Source organism: Eleutherodactylus coqui, chromosome 3, assembly GCF_035609145.1.
Source record: "Eleutherodactylus coqui strain aEleCoq1 chromosome 3, aEleCoq1.hap1, whole genome shotgun sequence".
In the NCBI taxonomy this organism is placed as follows: domain Eukaryota; kingdom Metazoa; phylum Chordata; class Amphibia; order Anura; family Eleutherodactylidae; genus Eleutherodactylus; species Eleutherodactylus coqui.
This window is the reverse complement of record NC_089839.1, coordinates 204,655,598-204,682,970: the sequence shown is the minus strand read 5'-3', so window position 1 is coordinate 204,682,970 and position 27,373 is coordinate 204,655,598. Positions and strand designations below refer to the sequence as shown.

Below are 27,373 nucleotides of genomic sequence, written 5' to 3'. Positions count from 1 at the left end.
AAGTTATATGTGGTATAATGTTATTACAGTCAGATACATGATATAATGTTATTACAGTCAGATACATTATATAATATTATAATCAGAGGTAATATAATGGTAGTATTATAGTCAGACACATGATATAATGTTATTACAGTCAGACACATGATATAATGTTATTATCGCTAACATATTTTACTTTATAATTTCCAGGTAGCAGACGGAGCGCACCCCGGGGCCCTGAGGTGCTACAGGTGACTTTCTATATAATAAGTATATATATTTGGGTTCTCTACCTTTTATATTTTATGAATCGTTTCTGGAGGGAAAGTATTTTATATCTGATCCTGGGGAGTAAGTATAGGGGGTGCAGAGGATGTGATCGCTTCGGGCCCAGGGGCCCTAGGGGCCCATAAAGTCTCTCTTCCCCATATTGCAAACCAATGCTATCAATGAAGCCTTATAGTTGAGGACTAGGGATGAGCGAACGTGTCCGTTACGGACACATCCGCACCCGGACACCGGCTTTGCCGAACACTGCAGTGTTCGCGCGTAAGTGTCCGGGTGCCGCCGGGGGGCGGGGAGATGCGCGGCGGCGTGGGCGGCAGTAGCGGGGAACAGGGGGGAGCCCTCTCTCTCTCCCTCTCCCCCCCACTCCCCGCCGCACCCCCCCGCGCTGCCACGGCGGCCCCCGAACTTTTTCGCCCGAACACTGAAGTGTTCGCAAAGTTCGGTGTTCGGGCGAAAAAGGGGCGGAGCCGAACGTGTTCGCTCATCTCTATTGAGGACCCATGACCTTCACAATCTGGGGGTAAATACCGGGTTATTACACATGATCTTCCCGATGTGAACCCTCATAACTCAACTTTAATGACATTTAGATACATACATTTTATATCAATGGAAACAGAAACTCAAAATGTTTCATTTAGCAAAACTGTCTGACAGTAAGACGTTCTTGTTGCCCACAGCAGCCAATCACAGCGCAGCATTCATTTCTGCAGCTGCTGAGGTAAAATGAATGCTGTGCTGTGATTGGTTGCTGTGGGTGACATGGACCGTCTTACTGTTGAACAGCTTTAGTAAATGAGGCCCAAAAAGTTTTATTCCATGATAGTTGTCATTAGGAGGATTTTCACGTCTACCCCTCTATTATTAACGTGCAGCCTCGTTTTGAATAAACTTTGGTGAAGATCCACCTAGTGAGCGCACAATTTGTACTGCAACTTTAAGGGAAAAGGTTGCATCTATAAGTGAAAATCATCTGTCCGACCACCAGTAAGCGTGGAAACACCAGAGCGTGTCCTCAGAAATCCACCGTGACAGCAGGCAGAGAATTGGACATTCCGCAGCCGACCGTGTTGAAGATTTTGCAATGTTATTCCTATTGATTGCAATACTTACCGGCCCTGAAACAGGACAAAGCGCGGCGACATTCATTCTGCGGGAGTGTGCAATTTAATGGAAAGCGACGGTTTCATGGAGTTTTTAGTGATAAAGCCGTCTTCCACCTTTCTGTCAACAAACGTAATGTCAGAGTGTGGGGGAGGGGAAACCCACCTGACTATATGGAGCCATGGGTGTAACTATAGGGGGTGCAAAGGGTGCGGTCGCACCTGGGCCCAAGAGCCCTAGGGGGCCCATAAAATCTCTCCTCCCCATATTGTAAACCAATACTATCAATAAAGCTTTGTAGTTGGGGGCCCAGCTCCAGACTTTGCACTGGGATCCAGCAGCTTAAAGTTACACCTCTGTATGGAGCGTATGTGCGACTCCCTCAAGGTGAATGTATTTTGCACTATAACCTGTAAACCTGTAGGAGAGTGCACGGCCCCTGTCTTTTCTATGAGGAAACAATCCCGGACGTCCTACAGATATGGCGTCTGCCGCAGCCAGAACAGGAAATCCCAACAGGATACCCCCTCCCCATTGTCACAATGAAGTCAGAAGTGACCAGCGACTACCACACAGATGGATCAGCCGTGGCGGTGGTGATGATAGTGAACTTTTTCCTTGGCCCCCACATTCCCCGGACCTTACACCTTGTGATTTGTGTCTCTGAGGGGTGTTAGAGTCTACATGCCCCCCTTACCATCCACCATGATCCGCGGCATCCCAGGAGCCATTGCATCAGTCAGTGGTGATCCGCTACAAGGTGTACGGCAGGAACTTGACTACAGGCCCCATGTGTGTCCAGTGACAAAGGGGGCCGCACTGACACCTCTGAGGGGGAAACATTTTTGATGTTGCGCAACAAAACTTTTGGAGTTTCTGTTTCCATGTATATCTATTTTCTGTATATGACTGTCATTAAACGGGAGTTCTGAGTGGTTCAAATCGAGATAATGATTTGTAATAACCGTGTGCAAGAACGGTCTTGGGATGTTCTCCCCACATTGTGATCGGTGCAGACTAATGATGGCTCTTTCTTCTGATCGTGTCTTTCCAGAATGTGCAGACTTCTCACCAACAGAACACATGTTCCTGCCAGCACAAGCCCCATCGGGAGACTGGGGCCCTCCAGATATCAGGAGATGGCTCTGTACACTGTCATACCATAGAGAAAACGCCTTCCCCACAGAACCAGATGATGTCAGAGAAGGCGGGGCTCTACTGGATATCTACAGTGTCATGTCATAGCAAAAACTTTGCCCAATCAGAGAGGAGAATCAAAGTTGTATGACTGTTAGGGCTCACACTCACTGGCGTTTTATTCTCTCTTATGCTGCGAGAGCAAATGTAAGAAAGATGCCAAGATATCGCCAGTGTTTTCAATGGGGCCAGCGGCAGCAGCGCTAGCCCCAGTGTAAACATAGGGAGAATATCACGGACTTCTGCCGCAGCTGTCACAGCTGTGACAGGAGTTTCCTTCATCCCCGCACTAGCTGTAATTGGCTGAGCGCTCAGCCAATCAGCACAGCCCTTTCAGGAGGCGGGGATTTTTGTCTGAGAGGTAAGTACCTTTTTTATTTGTTTTTTTAACCAGTAAGGCCGCCTGCAGATGGGTGGAAATTCCGCAGCGGGATTTCCCGCGGAATTTCCGCCCCTGGAAGCTGCCATAGGATTGCGTTAACAAACGCAATCCTATGCAGACGGCCGTGATTTGGCCGCGTGAAATCTCGCACGGCAAACAAATCGCGGCATGCTCTATATCTGTTTCTATTTCTGCCCTGCACAGAAACGTCACTCACCGGCCGCCGTCTCCACTCTGCGCATGCGCTAGCTGCCCGGCAGCCGGCACATGAAAGAGCCGGGGCCGCGGGAGTAGGTGAGTGTCACGCTGCTCTCTGCAGACACCCGAGTCGGGTCCCACTGCGAGCATTCTCGCAGCCGGATCCGACCCTGCTGTCTGCAGGCGGCCTAATGATGATTTTCAGGGAAGGGCTTATATTTCAAGCCCTTCGCCGAAAATCATGCTGCGGGGGTTGCCACAAACCACTGCTTTCAATGGGGCCAACAGCAGCGCCAATCCCATTGAAAGCAATGGGATAGCATGGTGGACGTCCGCGGGGATGAAGGAAACTCCTGCCACAGCTGTCACAGCTGCGGCAGAAGTCCGTGATATTCTCCCTATGTTTTCAATGGGGCTAGCGCTGCTGCCACTGGCCCAAATGTAAACACTGACGATATCCCAGCATCTTTCTTTCGCTGCCAGGCGAGTGTTTACACTTGCTCTCGTAGCGCAAGAGAGAATAAAACGCCTGTGGGTGAGAGCCTTTAGAGGAAGATCGGAGCATCAGAAGGAGACGTCACATTGTCTGTGGATTGCTGATAATAAAGTTTAGAGAGCTCTACAACATATAAGAGTGCCAACATCTTACTGTTATAAGGAGTGCGATCACTATGGCACTGCCATCTGGAGTGCCGGCAGCCTCTAAGATACAGGTGTGAACTGGAGACATACGTCCTGTCCTATCACTTCACTCCAGATTATAATCCCTCCATAATATATCAGGTGGTCTGCGGCTCCTACCTGCAGGGAACCCGGGGAAGAACGCTTATAAATGTGATCTGTAGCCAGATGTCCGGTAACAGCAGCCGCAGGACACAATAATAATCTATACATAGCACCAACATATTCCGTAGCGCTTTACAAATCAGAGGAAACATAAACAGACATCAGAGGTCAAAGAGGAACAAACTAACAAACAAGAGGGAGGTCCTTGCTCACAAAAGCTAACAATCTATGAGGAAGTGGGGGGGACACAAGAGCTTACACTCTATGAGCAAATAGGGGGACGCAAGAGCTTACACTGTATAAGAAAATAGGGGGTTACAAGAGTTGACAATCTACGAGGAAATAGGGGGGGACACAAGCGCTTACAATCTGAAAGGAAATAGGGGGGCATGAGCTTACACTCTATGAGGAAATAGAGGGGATATAAGCTTACAATCTACGAGGAAATAGGGGGGACACAAGAGTTTAAAATCTATGAGGATATAGACGGACACAAGAGCTTACAATCTGGAAGAAAATAGGGGGGTATGAACTTACAATCTATGAAGAAATATGGGTGACACAAGATCTTACAATCTATAAGAATCTATAAGAAAATGGAGGAACACAAGAGTTTACAATCTCTCTCTCTTTATTTATATATATACATATATGTACTGTTATATCCACCTTCATAGGAAATAGCTAGCAGTTAAACGGCTAAACATGTTTGTGTACAACATCACAATGTGTTAGAATCATGTATCTGCCTCCTACACATAATTCTCACAGAGCAGTTGTGTATTCTGATTGGATAAGATGCTCCCTTACAGATAAGATTATATCTTCTGCAAATTCTTTCACTTTTGATACTTTACTAACATGTGAATTACCATATTATTGTATTAACCAACCTTGTATGAGCACAATAACTCTTTTCGTATACTGCTATTTTGTGATGTAACGTTTGTCCGTAAAAGCGATTGTATTCCTTGGAATAAATCAGAAGGGTATTAGAGACTGACTGATAACATGAGTCAGCTCAAATACATTATCATGCATGAAGCTTCTCATTATAACCAATTTGGAGCAGACTGGTGAAATCTCATGGAATATGATATTTCCATAACACGAGGTACATGTACTAATATATCTCCCTTATTCCTGATGTTTAGGGGGTGAAGGGGCTAATGGACTATCTGGAATGGTGTGGCTAATCCCTGGCATGGCTAGAGAGTCACATGATAAAGTTTTGCTGCCTGCAGCCCCCACTAGGCGGAGCTCTCTGTATACAGATATACACTCTCTCCTTGGTCAGGGAATTTTCTGTCCATTCACTGTAGAGAACAGAGACGTTCCGATCTTTTTTGTGGTAGGATGGTATTTACTCTGTACCGTGCATCCTCATCCAGCAGAGTTGATCCTGCGCACACCTGGTGGGGCTTCCTCCTACAGCCCTACCTGCACTTGGCTCCTGCACTGTAGCAGATCCTCTCCAGCTCTACTTCCTTCAGGACAACCAGGAGAACTCCACCGTTGGACCTTCCACTGAAATCTGCTTGCACTGAGTAACGGTAATTGGTACATGAGGAGGAGGCGTAAGATATTAACTGCGCTCTAGAGCTGGGGTCATGTGAGGATTGTGATGGAGCTTCCAGTCAGGGGGTAATAAGATTTATCAGTGATTATATTCAGGCTCTATCAATGCTGTGATCACGGCCCCAAGCTCTCCAGGAGTCATGGTGGACTTATTGAGCCAATGATAACACCGTCAGCAGAAGTCATGAGGACAGTGACAGTGTGTAGGACATCTGGATTTGTCCTGGAAAGGAGCACTTGGACGACTAAGATGTAGACTCAGTGGGGCGGGCGGTGATCTGTAGGTTTGGTACTCAGATCATTCTTACAGATCATCTTCTGTTTCGTGGTTTGTCTCTTCTGGTTTCTTTGTTCCGTTTCCTAATTCTCTATAGCAGCTAAAAAAGAGTCATCTCCACCGTCTACTCTTCGCCTTCATCTCCACCGTCCACTCTTCTCCTTCATCTCCACCAGCCAGTCTTCTCCTTCATCTCCTCCGTCCACTTATCTCCACTCTATTCTTTATGGTAAGATGATGAGGAGACTGGCAGCATTCATCCTTATCTTGGGATCGTTACAAGGTAAGGACTGTCCAGGCTTTGGTCATGTGTGGTACAGGGGTGTTAATGATGAGTAATCATACCATCCATGGACAGGTTGGAAGCAAATGTGATATGTTGCTGTGTTCAGTAACATAATATATATGGATATGTGCTATATATATTACATGTGGATATATATGAAAATGTTGTGTTATATATGGATATAGATGCATATGATAAGCTGTCATCAAAATGTTCCCTGATGAGAAATTCCCCCGTCTGTCTGTCAGGATTCCTCTCCCAAGAGATCCAGGTGTTTCAGGTCCCTGAGTTACATGCCACCCAAAACAGCGATGCCACCTTACCGTGTACCTACAACGTCTCTGGAGTAGAAGCCATTATCGGTACCTATAAGTGGTACAGACATCTAGTGAGGTATGAGCCAGAGGTGTCAGATAGTAATAGCGATTTCACCGGCCGGACCTCCAGAGCAAATACAGACCTTTTCATCAACACCAGATCGGCTCAGATCACCATACACAACGTGATTCTCTTAGACACTGGCTATTATTATTGTGAAGTCACCTTTCTACATCATGGCGGTAAAATATCTGGACATGGGGCCGGGACCCTGCTCAATGTGACAGGTGGGAATTATCTAATTCTTTTGCATGACAAGTTCTTGTCTTACAGGGTATCTTTTCTGTTCTGCTAGGATTCCTGTCCCTGGAGATCAAGGTGTTTCAGGTCCCTGAGGTACATGCCACCCCAAGCAGCGATGTCACCTTACAGTGTTCATACAACATCTCTGGATTTGAAGATACGACTATTGGCTCCTACAAGTGGTACAGACATCAAGTGAAGCCCGGGACAGAAGTGTCCGATAATAATAAGGATTTCTTTGGCCGGATATCCAGGACAGACGCATCTGAATTCATCAGTAAGAGAATCGCCCATCTCACCATACACAACGTGGATTCCTCGCACGCTGGGATATATTTCTGTCAAGTTACTTTTCAACATGGAAAAGAAATATCCGGACATGGAAACGGGACTCTGCTGAATGTGACAGGTAAGTGCTGACGACAATCCTCATCACATAGTATCAGCCTTTCCCGATCTGTTATCTGTTTATAAAGTTTCCATAAACTCAATTAGGGGATTCTGGAGGACTTGGCACATCCCTACATTAGAACCCAGTGTTTTCAATGAGAGCTATGTAATGTATCAGTTCCCCTGCGGACGCAGTGTAGGAAATTAAATACTTGCTGTCAGGTTTCCCCCACAGATCACAACTGACCACAGGGGATATCAGCAAGTAGTGAGCATGTGATTGGCTTGTTTCTTCTGTTAATGGTCTGATCAGGCAGGAAGATAATGCCCTATAAGAACAGACCCCAGAGATCTGCCCCTGTTTGCACTCTTGTTCCTGGGGGCATGTAATCACAAGGAGACCAGATAACAGAGGACAATGAAGACTTTAGGCCGCTTGATGTGATTGTTCCCAGCAAGAGAAACCACGTAATCTTGTAGATATGATATCTTTTAATGGTTAACAAAAATACATGATGTAATAGCAAGCTTGCGAATCAACGCAGGGTTCTTCTTCAGGCTTAAATGGAATAGATCTGAAGAAGCATGAATATTTATACACACTTATAACATACATACTTATGACAAGGCACAGACATGGATGTGATTGGTTTGAACTAAAAAGGAATTCTGCAACAGCAAACAAACTTTTTTTGACTAGGCACTGATAACAGAGTGAAAGTTTTATGGTCCCTAAATTACTGTTGGGGAGGGGGGAGGGGGCAAGGTCGTCAGGCTAGAAATGCTACAAGAGGTACACAAACATTTTAAACTAAACACTGATAAGGGAGTGAAAGTTTATGGTCCCTGAATTACTGTTGATGGGGGTCTTATCTGTGCAATAAATGTCTCACACTTCCCATTCACGCATAAATCCTGGGGAATAATTTAACCCAGTATCCAGCGTGTCAAAAGTTGTTATCAATTTATATTCCCAAATTCTTCTGTGGTTTTGTGACTTGAAACCACCTTTCAATATCAAGACTCTCATATCTCCTATGTCATGTCCATGGTTAGAGAAGTGCTCAGCCACAGGTAATTCTCTTTTTCTGTGTTCAATCGTGTGGTGATAAGATCTCATCCTCGCTTTCAGTTTTTGCCCTGTTTCTTCAACATAAAGACCCCCAACAGGACATTTACTGCACAGGATCAGGTACACAACATTGGACGTGGAACATGTGAATGTCCCCGAGATCTTATAGCCCTGCTGTGTGTTGGGGATCCGTATCCTGTCTGCAGTCAGTATATGTGAGCAGGTCTTGCAGTTGCTTACATTACAGGGATAAGTTCCTTTCTGTGTGTCAGAGGGCAATGCACTCCTGATTATAAAGTTCCTCAAGTTAGGAGGTTGCCTGTAACACAGAAGGGGAGTGTCTGGGAATATGGTTTTCAGACGGTCATCCTTGTGTAGGGTATGGTGGGTTTTCTTTGGTACCTCTAGTTGCGGATTGTAGGTCACTACTAGACATACATGATTGTTTCCTTCCTTCTCTGTGTATTGGAGTAGTTGATTCCTGGGTATCCTGGTGGCTCTGGTGATTTGGTCATCAATTGAGGTGGGATGGTAGCCCAGATTTATAAATGTCCTTTTAAGATGGTACAAATGTTCCTCTCTGTCTGTTGGGTTGGAGCAGATCCGGTTATACCTAATGGCCTGGCTGTAGACAATGGACTTTTTGATGTACTTAGGATGGACTTTTTGATGTACTTAGGATGGACTTTTTGATGTACTTAGGACTGTCCCACCTGAGGTATGTGGGCCGATCAATCGGTTTTCGGTATAGGGATGTCTGTATTGAGTTGTTTAAAATCTTTATGGTGGTATCGAAAAAGTTGATTTCTGTATGCGAGTAGTTTAATGTCAGGTTTATGGTGAGGTGGAATGCATTGAATCTTTCATGGAATTTTATTAATTCTTGTTGGGTGTGGGTCCAGATGATCATGATGTCATCAATGTAGCGGAAGTAGGCCAATGGTTTGCTGGGGCAGGAGGCCAGAAAGTCACTCTCCAGTCTTGCCATAGGAAGGTTGGCATATTGCGGTGCCATTTTACTGCCCATGGCAGTCCCGGTGAGTTGCAGGAATATCTCTTTGCCAAAGGAGAAATAATTGCATGTAAGAATGAATCTTGTGAGTTGTAGCACTGCGTCAGAGGCGACCCCCCTGGGTTGCCAGCTTTGTGTAGTTTTGGAAGCATGTAGAATGTTCCATCCTTGGGGTTCTCCGGTATCAAGTCCAGAAGTTTTGTGGAGCCCACAGACAAGCTTCTGATGACCCTTCTCAATTTCCTCACATATTTCTGAGTCGGGTCTTGATTCAGTTTGGTGTAGTATCTCGTGTCTGTCAGCTGTCTGTCTGCTTCTTTCTTGTAGTCCGATGTATTCATGAGGACTATAGCACCACCCTTATCTGCAGGCATAATGGTGATTTCCTTGTTGCTCTTAAGTGCATAGATGGCTCTTCTTTCCTGCATATTGATATTAAATGTTTCCCTTCCATGCTTGTCCAGTATAGTGGATTGCACCTTATGTCTAAAGAAGTCTATGTATTTGTCCAAAGTGGGATTGTGGCCAGGAGGGGGCGTCCAATCAGACTTCTTTTTGGCCCCAAGTCCCTCCTGTGTTTGTGTGCTTGAAAGTCCTGTGTCCTCTTTATAATGAAAGAATTCTTTCAGTCTTAGTCTTCTGAAATATTCCTCCATGTAACTACAAAGTTCTGTTTTGTCAAGCGTTTTAGTGGGACAGAATGAAAATCCCCTGGAAAGAACACTGAGCTCCACATTACTGGTTTTGTGAGATGACAGATTGATAACACAGCTGATTTTACCTTTGTCCCTGTCCCGTTGGGGGTTCTGTTCCATCCTGCCAGACTCGGGGTGCTCCTGATCCGTGTTTGGGTAGAGGCCTGCTCTGAGTCGAAGTCTCCGGAGTTTCTTTTCCTTGTTCTGAATAAGGCAGCATCCAGACCCTTCCCTTCTGTGTTACAGGCAACCTCCTAACTTGAGGAACTTTATAATCAGGAGTGCATTACCCTCTGACACACAAAAAGGAACTTATCCCTGTAATGTAAGCAACTGCAAGACCTGCTCACATATACTGACTGCGGACAGGATACGGATCCCCAACACACAGCAGGACTATAAGATCCCGGGGACATTCACATGTTCCACGTCTGATGTTCTGTACCTGATCATGTGCAGTAAATGTCCTGTTGGGGGTCTTTATGTTGGAGAAACAGGACAAAAACTGAAAGCGAGGATGAGATCTCATCGCCACACGATTAAACACAGAAAAATAGAATTACCTGTGGCTGAGCACTTCTCTAACCGTGGACATGACATAGGAGATATAAGAGTTTTGATATTGAAAGGTGGTTTCAAGTCACAAAACCACAGAAGAATTTGGGAATATAAATTGATAACAACCTTTGACACGCTGAATACTAGGTTAAATTATTCCCCAGGATTTATGCGTGAATGGGAAGTGTGAGACATTTATTGCACAGATAAGACCCCCATCAACAGTAATTCAGGGACCATAAACTTTCACTACCTTATCAGTGTTTAGTTTAAAATGTTTGTGTACCTCTAGTAGCATTTCTAGCCTGACGACCTTTCCCCCCCAACAGTAATTTAGGGACCATAAAACTTTCACTCCGCTATCAGTGCCTAGTCAAAAAAAGTTTGTTTGCTGTTGCAGAATTCCTTTTAAGTGCGAACCAATCACATCCATATCTGTGCCTTGTCATAAGTATGCATGTTATAAGTGTGTATAAATATTCATGCTTCTTCAGATCTATTCCATTTAAGCCTCAAGAAGAACCCTGCGTTGGTTCGGGAGCTCGCTGTAACATCATGTATTTTTGTTAACCATTAAAAGGTATCATATCTACAAGATTACGTGGTTTCTCTTCCTGGGAACAATCACTTTTGCTCTACTGGCTAACACGGTACCAAACCTTTGTGCTCATTAGGCCGCCTGCACACGGCAGAGCCGGAGCGTTCGCGCATAACTGTCTCTTTTTCTTTTTCTCTTCATCTGTACTGTGGATGGATCCAGCAGCTCACTGTTGGACCTGCGCAGTATAGATTTTAAAAAAAATTTTTCCCCCCGCGCAGTCACTAGTCGATGACACGCAATCCGCAACCTGTCACCAATGTTAATTGCAGATGGGCCATGAGTTGAACGGCTTCAATTGACTTCAATAGAAGCCATCCGCACAAAAATAGAGCATGCTGCGATTCTTTTTTCTGCTTGCTGAAACCGCAATTGGTTTCCGCAAGTGTGCAGCAAATGCGTTTTTCCATAGCATGCTATGGACAGTATTTGCTGCAGATCTTCGGTGCGGGGTCCGCAGCAAAAATCCGCCTGTGTGCAGGGGGCCTTACTCTGGTGTTATGGCTGCTGTGTATAACTGATCTCTTGAAAGACAGATACAAGCCAAGTTCATGGGACCCCAGTGACTGAACATGTGTGAACAAAAAGAAGGATCAGAGGCATCAAGGAGCATATTATAGGGCGGATATATTGGGGGGTCATACATGATCAATTCTCTAACCACAAGTCATTAGTCCAATTCAGTCCCAGTGTGAGGCATTTCATCTATAGAAATAGCTAGTGTACCCCTGTGCAACCAGTGTATCTCATTGTAAACTGTGCACCACTGTATAACCACTCTCCGCCATATAACCAGTGCACCCCGATTACCTGGTGGACCCCCAAATTACCAGTACACCCCCATGTAACTGGTACATTTACAGTATATTCAGTACACTAGTATAACCAATACAGGCTCAGTATGACCAGTGCACCTCTGGTAATGATCAGTATACACTTCCAGTATGACCAGTAGGGGTTCAGTATGAGCAATACACCTCTGTTATGACCAGTGCAGATCCAATATACTGTGCAATCACTGCATTCATTCCTTGTCTTGACCTTCTTTTCTCAGATGACTCTCAGAAGACTTTTAGCATCTGCATCCTGGTGAAGGTGGCTGGATTTCTCCTGATTGTCCTGACAGGACTCATTGCTTCCTTTTGCACATTCAGATTTCGTCCTACTATCTTAAATCACTTCAATCAGCACTCCGGCTCTCCTCGCGGTGCATGCGGTAGTCCTGCTGTCCTGACTCAGTCACTGTCCTAGTGATAACGGAGTCAGCAGTACGGATGGTGGACAGCTCCAATGGGAGTTACATCCTGACGGTGGAGGTAACAAGATCTATGCTGAACACTCGGATCATTAACCATTGAGTTGTTCGAATCAATCACTGTCCGATGATCAGGTCTGGGGATCAGTCCAGTGTCTGAGATCACATAAACCATTGGAGAACACAACTCATACATTTTAATTCAGTGCTGTGAAAAAGTATTTATCCCTCTCAGATGTACTGCACATATGGGCCACAAACCTCCAGCGCATTAATGGCTTGTGATTTCAATATTGGGGACCTGAGTGATGATATGACCTAGGGGCAGAGTGGCAGAGGTGGGAGCTTTCATAACCCTGACACAGCAAACACATAGTAATGATGTACATCATGGTATATAGTCTACAGGGCATATACATTATGAAGTCATGATATATCATCTATAGATCATATACACTATGATGTTATATCATCTATACAGTGAACACTATGACGTTGTGCCATATTATCACTAGTGCATATGTTATGACATCATCATATATCGACTATAGAGAGTATATACACTGTGACGTATCAATGTTATGTCACGCCCATGCGCAGAGGGTCGGCTAGTATGAGTAGCCTAGAGCAGGGAGCTGTCACCGGGAGCTGCTGTATGCGGTTCCCAGTCACATGATTGCTGCTTTCCAATAGATAACAGCGATCATGTAGAAGTTTAAAAAAAGTTTTAAAAAAGAGTTAAAAAAAAGAAAAAAAGTTTGTTTCATCTCCCCTCATGGATCATGTCCATGAGGAGAGATGAAATTAGGTAGCTAAGGGCCCCGGATTTATCCGCAGACCGTACCCCAGCTTCTGTGCACGCGTCCGTCACCAAAATGGCGGACGCAGGCGCAAAACCTGCAGATTGCCAGGGTAATTTAAAATCTCCCTGCACCTAGCTACAAAATGTAGCCAAGAGCCTGGAGATTTCATGGGGGGCCACAGTATGCGGTTCCCAGTCACGTGATCGACGTTATCCAATGAATAACGGCAATCACGTAAAAATAAAAAAAAGTTTCACCTCCCGTCACAGATCCGATCCATGAGGGAAGGTGAAATTACTAAATTAAGGCCACTGGTGATGTCCCCCAACAGGATCCTTATCCGTGGACCTCTCCCCAGCTTTGGCGCATGCACCCGTCGCCAAGATGGCTGACACGCGCACAGAAGCTGGGGAGGGCAAGGCGAAATTTAAAATCTCCTTGCTCCTGGCTACTATAGGTAGCCGAGAGCTTGGAGAAGTCACGGGGGGCTGCGGTGAGTGTTCCTTGGTCATGTGATTACCATTATCCATGGATAATGGCGATCACATAAAAATTAAAAGACAGTTAAAGTTTGATGTGCCGTTCAGTTTGGGCCCCATTGTGCATCCAGACAGAAGATTAGGGCCACAATGGGTATGTCTCTGAACACGGGACAAACAGGGGTATCCATTTTGGGGTGAAAGTGTTTATTCCTATGTATGCTGTACAAAAAACCCTATTTTTAAAATGAAACCGTTGCCAAAAAAACAAAAATCGTATTTTTTTTCTTGGGCTTTGCTTCGATTCATTCAAAAACTGTGGGGTCAAAATACGCAGTACACTCCTAGATGAATGCGTTAAGGGGTCTAGTTTTCAAAATGGGGTCATTTGTGGGGGTTCTATATCGTTTTGGCCGCTCAAGGGCTCTACAAGTAGGGAATGGGGTCTAAATCACTTTCAAGCAAAATGTCTGTTCTGAAAACCACCAGCTGCTTTTTTCGGTTTGGGCTCCGTTGTGCATACAGACAGAAGATTAGGGCCACAATGGGTATGTCTCTGAACACGGGACAAACAGGGGGATCCATTTTGGGGTAAAAGTCTTCATTCATAAGTGTGCTGTACAAAAAAACCCTATTTTTAAAATGACATAATTGCTAAAAAAAAAAAAATCGTAATTTTTTTACTTCTGCTTTGCTTATATTCATTTAAAAACTGTGAGGTCAAAATATGCCATACACACTTAGATTAATTCGTTAAGGGGTCTAGTTTCCAAAATGGGGTCATTTGTGGGGGTTCTCTATCGTTTTGGCCGCTCAAGGGCTCTACAAGTGGGCAATGGGGCCTAAAACGCCTTCAAGCAAAATGTCTGTTCTGAAAACCCCCGCCTGCTCCTTTCGGTTTGGGCCCCGCTGTGCACACAGACAGAAGATTAGGGTCACAATGGGTATTTTTCTAAACACAGGACAAATGGGGGTATCCATTTTTGGGTGCAAATCCTCATTTTCATGTGCACTATAGAAAAAAATCCTGTGTTTAAAATTACATGTTTGCAAAAATATGAAATTTTCTTTTTTCTCGTCTAAATTGCATTAATTCCTGAATGGTGGAGTAAAAATACTCCAGACCCCCTTCAGTGAATACATTAAGGGTGCAGTTTTTAAAATGGGGTCGTTTGTGGGGGTATCTATCATTTGACACCCATGAGCCTTTACAATCTTGGCTTGGTGTAGGAAAATAAAATGTTCCTCAAAATGTTAATAATTAATGTTAAATTTATACGTCTCCTAAAAATGGTTAAAAAAATAAAAAAAAGTTTTTCCAATGTGCGCCCAAAATAAAGTGAACAGATAGAAGTATATATCTTATCAAAAATTTATATATTATGTTTACACATATTTGAGATATTGCAGTTGAAAATGTGAAAAAATGACGATTTTTTCAAAATTTTCCCAATTTTGTCGCTTTTAATAAATATACACAAATTCTATCGGTCTATTTTTTCTGCCTAAATGAAGTACAACATGTGGAGAAAAAACAATGTCAGAATCACTAGGGTATGCAAGACCTTTATGGAAATATTCTATGTTAAAGTGACACATGTCAGATTTGCAAAATTTGGTCTGGTCATTAAGGCGCAAACAGGCTTAGTCACTAAGGGGTTAAGAAAAAACTTTTCTCCAATGACACATCCCCTTTAAGTGTAAGGGGCAGATACTTGGGTCCAATTCATTTTCAAGAGAGACGGGCACTCGTCCCTTGTGAAGGGTGGAGCAGCATTTTGTATGTACTGTGCTTGTTGCTGTGTTCATATAATTTTTTTTTAATGTGTCAAACATTTTGTGGCTTGCGTTCTTTTTCCCTTATATAACACCAGACACACCCAGAGCTGCGCTCATATACCCTCTGCTCTCGTCTCACCAAAGGACAATGCACTGTGGGGCTCAGGCTGCACATACAGAGCAGTTAAAAGATTGTAGGCTGGAGTCTGATCACAAATGCTTTCCAACAACCACTAACAGTTCTAAGTGTGATCCGAGTATAAAGACCCATTTACACGCAATTAATATCGCTCAAAATTCGTTCAAACGTCCGCAAATGAACAATAAATGTTACATGTAAATGCGGGCATTGTGCACTTTTTGTGTGAATGATTTTAAGGTGAACTCAACAAACCGCATGCTGTGTTTTCCACGTGAGACAGAGATAACATTGTATTCTGCTGGCAGCCCTGACAAGAACAATGCAGCTGTGTGCTTAGCCCAGCGTGTGACTAATCACACACTGAGCTCTGCAAAAAAGCTCCTGGAGCACCATTTACATGCAAATGAAGATGATAAAGTGTTAATGGACATTAGTGTCCATTAACACTTTATACAAATAGGTTGCTAAAACTTTCAATCATTTGAAAGATTATCTATGCATGTAAATGGGCCTTAACACATACTGTAATGTTACAGCAGATTTGTGAGGGCAGCTGTGAATGTTACTGCCAAAGAAGACACAATGTAAAAGCAGTTCTAAAGGTGACTGGAGTATAAGACACCATATAACACATGTGTCAAACACAAGACCTGCAGGCCGAATCTGGCCCGCTGTCTCATTTTATGTGGCCCACGGCGTGCCGACGGCCGCTCACCACTGAAGCGCTTACCAGCTGGGATGCCGCAGCTCCCTGCTGGTAATCACTGTTAGCGCTGATCCCGGCGCACACTCTGACATCAGTGTGCAGCCGGGATCCTCCTCCCCTGAGACCCCTGCTCCTCAGTTCCGTAGGAGAGGACTCATGGAGGAAGCGTGCTGGGCGCATGTTAACTTTTTCCACAAGACTTCTGCCCTATTCAATAATTCCAGAAACCTGATTGGTTGTTTGGGTTGGCTGATTCACCAAACAACCAATTAGGTTGCTGGACTTGTTGAATAGTGCAGAAGTCTTGTGGAAAAAGTTAATATGCCTGATGTTGGTGTGCACCCGGGGATCAGCATGAGCAAAGGGGGAGCGGCACTGACAGCAAGGAGGAGGTAAGTATATGGGTTGGGGGGACTATTATTACTGAGGGGGGTTTATATTACTGAGGGGGGTTACTATGACTGTGGGGGGGATTAATATGACTGTGGGGGGGGGGTTAATATGACTGTGGGGGTGTTAATATGACTGTGGGGGGGGGTTAATATGACTGTAGGGGGGGGTTAATATTACTGACGGGGGTTAATATTACTATGGGGGGGTTATTATTGCTGAAGGGGATAATATTATTGCAGAGAGGGATAATTTTACTGTGGGGTTATTACTACTGAGGGGGTTAATATTATTACTGTAGGGGTCGCTATTACTACTGGGGCCACTGTGGGGGTCGCTATTACTACTGGGGCCACTGTGGGGGTCGCGATTACTATTGGGGTCACTGTGGAGGTCAATATTACTACTGTGGCCACTATGGGGGTCGCTATTACTACTACAACCACTATGGGGGTCACTATTACCACTGCAATCACTATAGGGGTCACTATTACTACTGCAACCACTATAGCGGTCACTATTACTACTGCGACCACTATAGAGGTTACTATTAGGGCTCGTTCACACGGGAGTAGTCATATTTCGGTCGCACAAATACGCTGCGTATTTGCACAATCGAAAATCGCTTATGCCTGCATATTTGGGCACGCAAAAAAGAATGCAGATGGGCTCACTGAAATGGTGACAAACAGTGTGATAGTCCATACAGTCTTTTTCCGTACATCTAGCTCAGGAAATGTTGACTGGAGGTACCGTTGTTTATAACAAAATTCCAATATTGCTTATCCAGGTTTTTCACTGGAGATCTGGGAAGAATTCCACAATGTTGCATCTGCCACCTTGCTCGTTCGTCAGATTCAGGAATAAGGCTGCAGATAAGTTTCCCATAACCAGCTGTCTGCACTTGTTGCTGTGCCTCATGTGCTCTCTTTACTGAATCTTCTGGGACTGTACAAGGATTTTTTGAGAAAACCTGGACAGTGGACCCTTAGCTGACCAACTATTGATCTACCCCGAGGATAGGTCATCAATAGTATTTGCCGAGAAAACCCTTTTAACCCTTTTCTCCCCCACACATAGTAATGTCCTTGCTCCTGAGGTTCACATTTTTCACACCTCATTGAGTTTCATGTGATACATTCACAAACCATTTTAATAGACCTTCTGCCACTTCCTCTATTCATAGGATCTCTACTTGCTGTCAGTGACTAGTAAAATCCATGTTTATACTAGAGGCTGTCCTGACCTAGTCGCACTCTCAAAATTAATATGTCAGAATATTCTCTTCCAATAATCAACACATAAAATACCCAGAATATCGCTTCTGGCAGAAAATTTTAAATCTGTTACTATGTATTGCCTGACTGGGCATGATACGGACCAGCATATAGGGTCCTGGGCACAAGAGCTTACAATCTATAGATCCTTTTCATTGGTACTCACCATGATGTAAGGATAGTAGGGTGGAATGTGGTACAAAACTTTGGTAGATGTAATCATTATTGCAGATGACCTGTGTATTAGACTAGCTCATGTCGGTGTCAATACTATATTGCAATAAGCAGGTCACATTACCTGGTGCACGCCTGAATAGTTATGTGACCCAGCACCATTATCACATAGCTGACCTGGGTCATGTGTAGTGATGGGCAATTAGTGGAATAATCGGTTTATAAACTTCAGAAGTCCTGGAAGATTTTGGAGTGGCTGTTACAATCAGCTGACTTGAACTCCATAGAAAATCTATGGTGGGATGTGAGAAAGGCGGCTGCAGCACAGAAACCCAAGAATATTAGGGACCTGGAGGCCATTGTCCATGAAGAACGGGGTAAGATTCCTCAGGCTGCCAGAAGCTGCTGTCTGGTGATGCATCACGTCTGCAGGAGGTCACAAAAGCAAAAGGGGCTCCACTAAGTACTAAAGACGCTTGTCATGAAGGTGGCATTTTGCGGTGCATTTGGAGAAACCGCTTGTTATATTAGTTGTTAGATTTAGATTGTCTATTTTTTTGCAAACAGCTGAAAGTTTGTAAATTTGGCAAATAAGCCTCATTTGCAATGGGGAGGGGGAATAACTTAGATTGTAACAGGTATAATCTGAAATAACTGGGATCGACACAAGGATTATATAATAATAGAAGTGATTCACCAGCATACTGTACGATGAGGCAGACACAGAGGCAGTTATATGGATGACTCTACCTGTACGGCCCTCGGAGGCCCCTGATACTCTACATCCGGGCAGCTATAGAGAAGTGAGAATTATGTTGCAGCACAGGAAACCTCAACAACTCAGCTTATTTCTTAGAATTTCTTAGAATATTGGGCGATGGCTTCACGACTCTCAGGGTGTAACTATTTCATGACCTGGGTATAACGGAGTAGTCTCTACTGGGACCTACTCTCCCTCCACCCTTATTCTACCTTGAATAACCACAGACACCATACTTTGAAGTAAATTTGGCCACAGCAGCCATATTTATTAACAAAAACATAACATTAAACATAAATAACATTTTTTACCCAATAGAAAAAAACCTGAGGAGAGATCCTTGGAGCCCATAAAAACTACTGCCACTTCACCACCAAAACAGGAAATAGTTATACCTGTCACCCGTCCCATAATAACCGACTTGAGCAACACTATTTCCCTACCCATGCCTTCCGCCGCAAGCTGACAGACTCTGGGGCCCACCACTCACCACTTAGCCTATAGTCGCCGCCTCCCGACCCCGAAGCCGGCTAGCCATAACCTGGCTAACCCCTTCCACCTACTTTGCAAGGCACTACCCTGCGAAGCACTAAGGCAACAGTCCTCGTATTAAACAATTAAAGAAGGAAGGTAGCTATCCAGCCTCTGCTTCCCCCCACTACCCATTTCTGCTGACTCCAAGGAGCCCCCCCACCACAAGCAGCATGGCTTGACCCCCCTCAAGCCTGTGCAGCCCACCAAACCATAAGTGCATGCTCAATCCCCTTCTGTACTCCCTCCAACCACAAATCTATCCCAGTCTTGCTCAGGTGCACCCCATCTGATCTCAAGTAATTCCCCGCACCAGCCTCCAAATCTATATGTCTAACTGCGACGCCTCCCTGTTTAGCTTAAAGGGGTTGTCCCGCAACAGCAAGTGGGGTTAGACACTTCTGTATGGCCATATTAATGCACTTTGTAATATACATCGTGCATTAAATATTGGCCATACAGAAGTTATATACTTACCCCCTCCGGCGTTGGCGTCCCCGTCTCCATGGCTCCGACTAAAGCCTTCTCCTGCACCGATTAGACGCGCTTGCGCTGTCTTTCCTCTTCAACGCCTGTCTCACGAGAAAACTTTTTGTCACGCCTGCAATGTCCCACACCTTACAACCGAAAGCCACCCCAGCCATAAACTGGTTAACCCACGCAACCAACCACTCTTCCACTGCACTTTTCCGAAACCAACTAAACAACACCCCTACTCTATCTTTCGCCGAACGCCCCCCCCACACACACACTGCCTAAGCCAGTCCTCCCACTCTCGCCAAGCTGCGCAATACGCCACCCTTCCCCGAGCCAGTGACCGCTCAATCAGGTCCCCCACTGCTCGCTTAACACGTTCCAGAGCCGGGCACTTCCTCCCCTATTCCCCCACTCCCGATGCCAACGTCCTCAATAGCTCCTTATGAAACCGAGAGAGAGCATCCGCAATTAAATTCTCAATGCCTGGAACGTGCACGGCTACTACCCAAATGTTCAAGGGCAATGCCTCTAGAACCAAATTGCGCAACAAGTTCACAACCGGGGGAGATGAGGCCGACAAATTGTTAGTGACCTATACCACCTCCATGTTGTTGCAATGAAACCTCACCTTTTGGCCCCGAAAGTGAGCACCCCATAGCATAATAGCCACCACTATCAGAAATAGCTCCAATAGCACTAGGTTTTACACTAGGCTCTCCTGCTTCCAATGCTCTGGCCACTCCCCCACGCACCATCTGCCCTGAAAATAAGTGCCAAAACCGGCACTCCCTGCCGTGTCTGTATACCGCTCCCAGTCAGCATTCTTGCTGACCTCAGCCATCATTACTGTTATCGGACCACACCGGTACCGATCTGATGACCTCGTTGCCAGGTGCCAAATTGGTAGATGACGTGATGAGGAGATTTTGCTAGCATTATCTATCAATAGCATGAAATCACTCCATGTTATGTCAAGACACTTCTCCAATGAATTCTACTTTATTATGAACATTGCCAACTCTTATACAGAAAGAATGGGCGTATCCAAATGTTGCTTGGTACAAAGATTAGTGTTACGTAGCTTACTGTTACAAAGGTGAAAATACTTATTGATCACAAGACTTATTGACATCTACCAAATAGTCTCAAAGCTCTTAAGTCCCGTCTCAAACACAGAATTACAGAAGTCAGGATATTGCTGTTGCATTAGATCATGTAATGGCGAAGACAGCACTCCAGGACTCCTGGAAAAACGAATAAAAAGTTATTTTTAATCCTCCATAACAACCGCTGCTACGTTTCGAGCTGTGTTAGGTCTTTGTCAAGCATAATGATGCATTCAAGATGATTGCTGTTGCATTAGACAATAGTTCTGCAATAATTGTGTGTCTTCTCTGTTAACATAGCTTAGCCTTACAGTTAGTCCCCGACTTGCGAACAGGTTCCGTTCCAGGAGCCTGTTTGTAAGTCCATTTTGTTCGCAAGTCCGAACAAAGGGTAGTATGGAGCGGGATCGCGGGTGGATCCCGCTCCATACAACGTCGGGTGCAGGCTGTTCTTACAGCGGACACCCGGCGGCAGCAGTTCCGATGAGCCGCGCCGCTTGTCGGAACTGTTAACACTTTAAATACCGCTCTGACAGCGGTATTTAAAGTGTTAACAGTTCTGACGAGCGGTGCGGCTCATCGGAACTGCTGCCGCTGGGTGCCCGCTGTAAGAACAGCCTGCACGCGACGTTCAGGGGGCCCGTACAGCGTCCCACGATGAGATCGCGGGACGCTGTGCGGTTGCTAGGCAGCCGGGGACCTCCTGAAAGGCCCCAGGGCTGCCTATGCAGAGTGCCCATCAAGCGCACGGCTTGATAGGCGCTCTGCATAGACAGCCCTAGGGCCTTTCAGAAGGCCCCCGGCTGCCTAGCAACCGCACAGTGTCCCGCGATCTGACCGGACAGGCTTCTATCAGGCTTGATAGAAGCCTGTCCGGTCCCTGCACAGTATGATGAAATGCCATAGCATTACATCATACTGTGCAGGACAGATTGTTCGTATCTTGCGAAATTCGTAAGTCGAATGTTCGCAAGTAGGGGACTATCTGTATTTAATTTGTCTGTTGACTTCTTATCTTAAAATCCTAGTTCCCGGCATTACAAAGCATAGGTTTTAGTCTTCTATTTAAGGGTCAATAGTCCAATACAAGGTAAGAAACCTACACTTATTGCATTCTAAAACTTAACACTTTATATTCCATGACATTACTGATCTGCCGTTGTACTTTTTTAAGAAGGTGTCCCACACCGCCAGGTCATCCTTATGACTTGCCCCTTGCTGGATAAAATGGTGGGGAGCACGCACCGCGACCGTTGCCAACGTCAAATGCCTACAAAACACCCAGCCGATCTGCATTATCCGGCAAGCAAAATTAAACTTGCCCAATAAAGATTGCAGACCTCATAGCGTAATCTTTTTTGAAGTGCATGCAAAAACCACCTCCTCTTGCAGCTCCCGCAACTTCTCCTCTGGCAGTCAATGGTGTCAATGGTGATTCCCAAAAAACTCAGGCAGGTTGTGGGCCCCTCCATTTTTTTCGGGGGCCAGTGGCATCCTGAAACGCCCAGCCACCCATTGTAACGTTCTCTGCAACGTCGCACAAAGTGGCGACTTCTTCTGGGCAGACCAAACAACCAGACGGAGAAGACCAAGACATTGAATGCACTTATGCCTAACCCTTTTTTTCCTCCGAAGAGGAAGATGAGTGTGGCGCTGCACCAGGGCTGCACTCGGACAGGGGTTTTGCCAGGTGCACAGCCCCCTGCTCCATGACTGCCCTCCGCCGACAGTCCAGCAGTCCTCGTGTTATAGTAACTCCTCCTCCCCTCCTTCACGCTTTTTCACTTTCCTACACTCACCCCCCTTTCTCCTCCCAGCAGTCCCCTCACCTATTAACCCCTTCCCTCCCCGTTAACCCTGTCATGCCCGCCTCTCTCCTATTAGCCCTTGCGTCCTTGGCTCCGGCAGTTCTTTCTGTATAATCATGTCCACTGAACACGTCTTCAGGACATCTCTGGGCTTTCCCTGCATGGGTTTCTGATTTCATCTTTCTTTGCACGCCTATCAGAGTACTGCAAGACCATAACATGTCCCTCTACAGACTGCCCAAACATGCACCCCTATTTCTAGTGATATTCTCACCATCGTGTGGGACTTCATATGGAAATTCTCAGACCTTAAAGATTTCACAAAGCCTCCAATGGAAGACAATGAGCACATACTCTGCCCTTGGCTAGCTTCACACTGGCGAGCGCGATATGGGACCGTGAATACCGCCCCCATATCGTGCTCCCATCCATGGAAAATCCCAGTGGATGCGAGGCGTTTTCATAGGAAAACAGCATCACATCCCTACTGGGATGCAGAGATCCTCTGTCTCGGCTGTCACAGCTGTCTCTCCCATTGCTTTCAATAGGGCTAGTGCAAGATCTCGCAGTCAGATAAAACATACCACAACATATTTCCCACTATGCAGGGAAACATCGCTCATGTGTGTGACTCCATTCAAAAGAATGGGGTTCATATTTGTGCGTCTCGCAACGCACAAATCTTGAGTGATTTTTCACCTGTGTGAAGCCGACCTTACTTTCAGCAATCAGCCAATTCTTCACCAGATAGACCCTACTGATGGACATTGTGGCCCCCACATGTGGAATGTGGTGACAGCCAGTCTCATACTGGGGTCTTCCCTCATCCATTACTGTGCTCAGCACCATATGGTTTCCCGTACAACCGTCAACTGAGGGCCCCATAAACTACCACCCTAAGAAGGTAGAAGTGCACTAATGATGGCCCAACAGCCATGGGTCTTATTCACAGAGGTTTGAACCCTCTGGCAGTTAGAGGAATGTTACCAGATGTGACAGGAGAGGGTGATGGATGAAATGAGGAACCTGCATATGATAGGAGTATGGTGGGGGACGGCTTTTCTTCATCTATGAACACTTGTCCCATACACAATGGCAGAACACTATTGATAGTGCTGGAGAACAACCACAAGGAATCTAATTTCTGCTTTCCGCAGTTAACTTTGATGCTCCTGCTCATATAGAGAGTGATTGAGGTAGTGGAAGTGTAATAGGGATCCAGTGACCTGACTGGAGGGATGGCCATTATCGCTGCACAGGTCCAGCTTCCTCTTTCTAATACAGACCCGGAGCGCTCTCGATGCTGCAGAGCTGATGGCGTGAGAGAGCGGAGAAGCCCATGCGGCATCATTGCAGCCTGACTGCGTGCTATTGTTTGCGTTATGTTCTCTATGTTTTATTTGACATGAGGAGTTATTTAGTTTTAATACGTCTATCCCTTCTGGCGTAATATAAGTGTATCTATCTCGGCGCTTTATACGATCTCTCCCTGTGTATTATTACATGACGGGGACTTGTCCTTATTGCATAGATTCTCAGGAAGCGCAGGGCTCTAACCAATATGGCACCAGGGAGTCACAGCTTCATTCGCTATATTGGTTGGAAACTTGACCGATGATGTAACATAAGCTATGTGAAAGTGCAAGGGCATAACCACGGAATGCACTCACGTGAGAAAGCATATACTATTTAAGGTGAAGTCTTTGTTGGAGTATGTCTACCAGGCACTAATCCTTCAACTAAGACTGGCGTTGGAGAGCGGGAACAGACCAATGCAATGGGTACTAGGGGACTAAACAGCGGAAAAGCCTGGCAACATGACAAATTAAAGCAGAGCAATGGGCAATGTGTCTGCGAAAGTGGGCGATAGGCTAACTGACTGATACCAGGGGATACTGAGAAAAAGGTTGGAGAGACTTGGCATGTCTCCCAACCATCCTGGTTTTGGTGAAAACGGTCCCTAATTTTTAAGGACATTCGAGGCAGGGGACATGTCCTGAGTCCCTCTTCCTCACCCACCAATCCCTGCTCATGTTATTCTCCAATATAGAGCACAACGAGTGACCGTCCAGTATGTGAGTTGAGTTTTCACTGCTGCTGGTTGGAATACTGGAGTATAATACTGGATGACACTGACATAGGTGCAGGACTATAAGATAGTTGGGTCACAAAAGGACAATTTAAGGAAGTGGGGCCACAAAGAGGATGATTTAAGAAAATTAAGACACACAGGGTGAATTATAAGCAGGTTGGGCCACAGAGTGGGGCATTATAATCAAATGGAGATACAGAAGAAGCACTATAAAAAAAAGTGGGGCCACCAAGGGGGCACTAGTAATGGGAGGGGCGTGGTGCACTGAAGAGTTCATGGGAGATAGGAAAAAGACAGGGGGAGTGTGAACACACAAGTTGTGGTTGGAACAAGTTGTTAAAACAGTTACAACCAATCAGAGGAGATTCCACCTGTGATGACTGGAGGTAACTGTGCAGCGTCCAAGGAGCGGACCACAGTCTAGGAGACAGCAGGGTAGAGTTTGGGCCTTGTCACGGTGGCTCTACCGTCTCCCACCCAGAGGGTAATCTGTGACACGACCAAGGGCTGAGGGCAGGTTAATAAACGGGAAACCCAATAGTGGATTATCTGGGAACTCCTGGATGGCGGAGTAAACTCACCCTCGCGCAGCCTCCATGGGGGAATTTCTGGTTGTCGGAGTAAATCCACACACACAGGATTCTTTTGAGACACAGCCTCCGAAAATGAACGGGTGATTGGTCGCTTTACTTGAAGGAACTTGAGTACAATTTTCAGAATACATGCCAGTAGGAAAACAGTGCAAAAACATCAAAGCGCTGTGACAGGGATGACTCACGGGGGGACAGGAGTAACCACAGTCTTGTTAGCTGTAGGTCCTGATCCCGGCAACACACTCTCTTCTCTCCAATACTCTACTGGTCAACACTCACATTTGATAACCAAGGGTGCACTGCATGGCGGTTCCTCTCTCTCTCTCTCTCTCTCCTAGCACGGAAAGAGTCCTTGCATAACTCCTGGGTACGGCAGTCCCAGGGCAGGCTGTAGACTCCTTTCTGCCTCTTCCATTCTGGGCAGCACAGGCTAAAGGTGCCTGTGTGTTCCTCTTGCAGCACTCTTCTCCTCTCTCTTGCAAGCCCAGAACAGGACAACCAGACTCTTCACTCCTTCTCCTCTGTTTTCTTGCACACACCTCGCAAACACATATATAAGGCATGGCCAGGTGACCAACAAACAGATACATTCTCCAGTCATCTCACTTAACGCTTTCAGTGCTGCAGCTATGCAATACACATCATTCATGCAACACAGAAGACACTGACATTACATAGACAAATGCATGCATACATTTATGAAGGGACCCCGTTGTACTGGGCCACTACAACTGCACTGTAAGCACTATCACTGGAGCTAGCTGCACTGTAATCACTATCACTGCATAAAGCTGGTATTTGACGATTATATGATGTCTGCATTATTTAGAGGTATACTAGTGCTAAGCAGTTTTATCTAAGCCCGTCATGTTATAAAAAGATGTTGTAACAGGATCAGTACTGTGAAGTGGTCACTATTGCTGTTAGGGGGTCACTAAGGGGCACTATTACTATGAGGGGACATAGTGAGCATGGCTTAATGTAAAGGGGGTGTGAACTATCATAAAATTTCAACTTATTACTTTCCACTGTTGAGCTATGGTAGTGTTCTTCAACAGAGCTGAGCTGCAGTACCAGACACAACACACAGACGGGTATGGCGCTATTTCTGGAAGAAAGCAGACATGTTTTTTTTAAATCCTTTAGCCTTTCTTCCTCTTTACTATTGCATTAAAATCTCTCTGTGGCTCTCCAGAAGAACCTGGTTGTGCCCTCCATGTGTGACACTGTGGAGGTCCAAGCTGCCAACAGTAAATGAGGATTACACACATGTATCTGTAACCATACAAAATCACTATAGTAGTCAGTCTGAGCTGACGCATCAGAGGCAGAAGCTACAGGGCCCTGGTCCCACCTATCACTTATAATACTGGGGTCTTTATATGTGACTTTGGGCCCCCTCAGGACCTGCATGGGTGTGACTGGTACCTCTTTACTTCATTATGCTTGACAAAGACCCACATAAAGGTCGAAACGTCGCAATCATCTGTAATGGAGGAATAAAGGCTTGAACTTTTTGCATCAACATATGCTGCCACCTGTCTTGCTTTGCTGTGTGTATCTTTTGTGAAACGGAGGTCCGGTTTCCTGTTTTTATGGCTTTGCATTTCTTCTGGATCCAGCCCATATGTGATTAAAGTGAGTACTGCTTGCAACTTCATTGTTTATTGTTACCTCTTCACTAGTAATGAGCAATTGGTGGAATAACCAGTTCGGGTCGTATCTGGACGATTTCATGAAAATCATTGTGAATCAGGACAGTCGATTCTGACTCCCATTAAAGTCAATGGCAGTAAAAATCAGATTTACTAATTTACACTCTAGAAGGTCCCCAATTCAGCCAAAGCCCCTAAAATTGGATGGGAAAACAGCCACACTTATGGGGAACACTGTACACCACCCCAAAATTGGTATAAATAGTGTATAATGGTGTAGGCATCAATCATGGCACAGGAATGTCACTGAAAACAAAAG

General features: G+C 45.4%; 2 protein-coding genes across 2 annotated transcripts in view; both read left to right on the top strand.

Moving 5' to 3' along the window:
- Window positions 1–27,373, top strand: part of LOC136621367 (natural cytotoxicity triggering receptor 3-like) — a 61,867-nt gene that overhangs the window by 21,106 nt on the left and 13,388 nt on the right. The window lies entirely within an intron of this gene.
- On the top strand, window positions 5,969–14,875 carry LOC136619948 (natural cytotoxicity triggering receptor 3-like). The gene is made up of 3 exons (XM_066594664.1): window positions 5,969–6,078; window positions 6,755–7,111; window positions 12,082–14,875. The coding sequence occupies exons 1-3, from the start codon at window positions 6,030–6,032 to the stop codon at window positions 12,276–12,278; spliced, it is 603 nt and encodes a 200-aa protein (XP_066450761.1). The 5' UTR covers window positions 5,969–6,029; the 3' UTR covers window positions 12,279–14,875.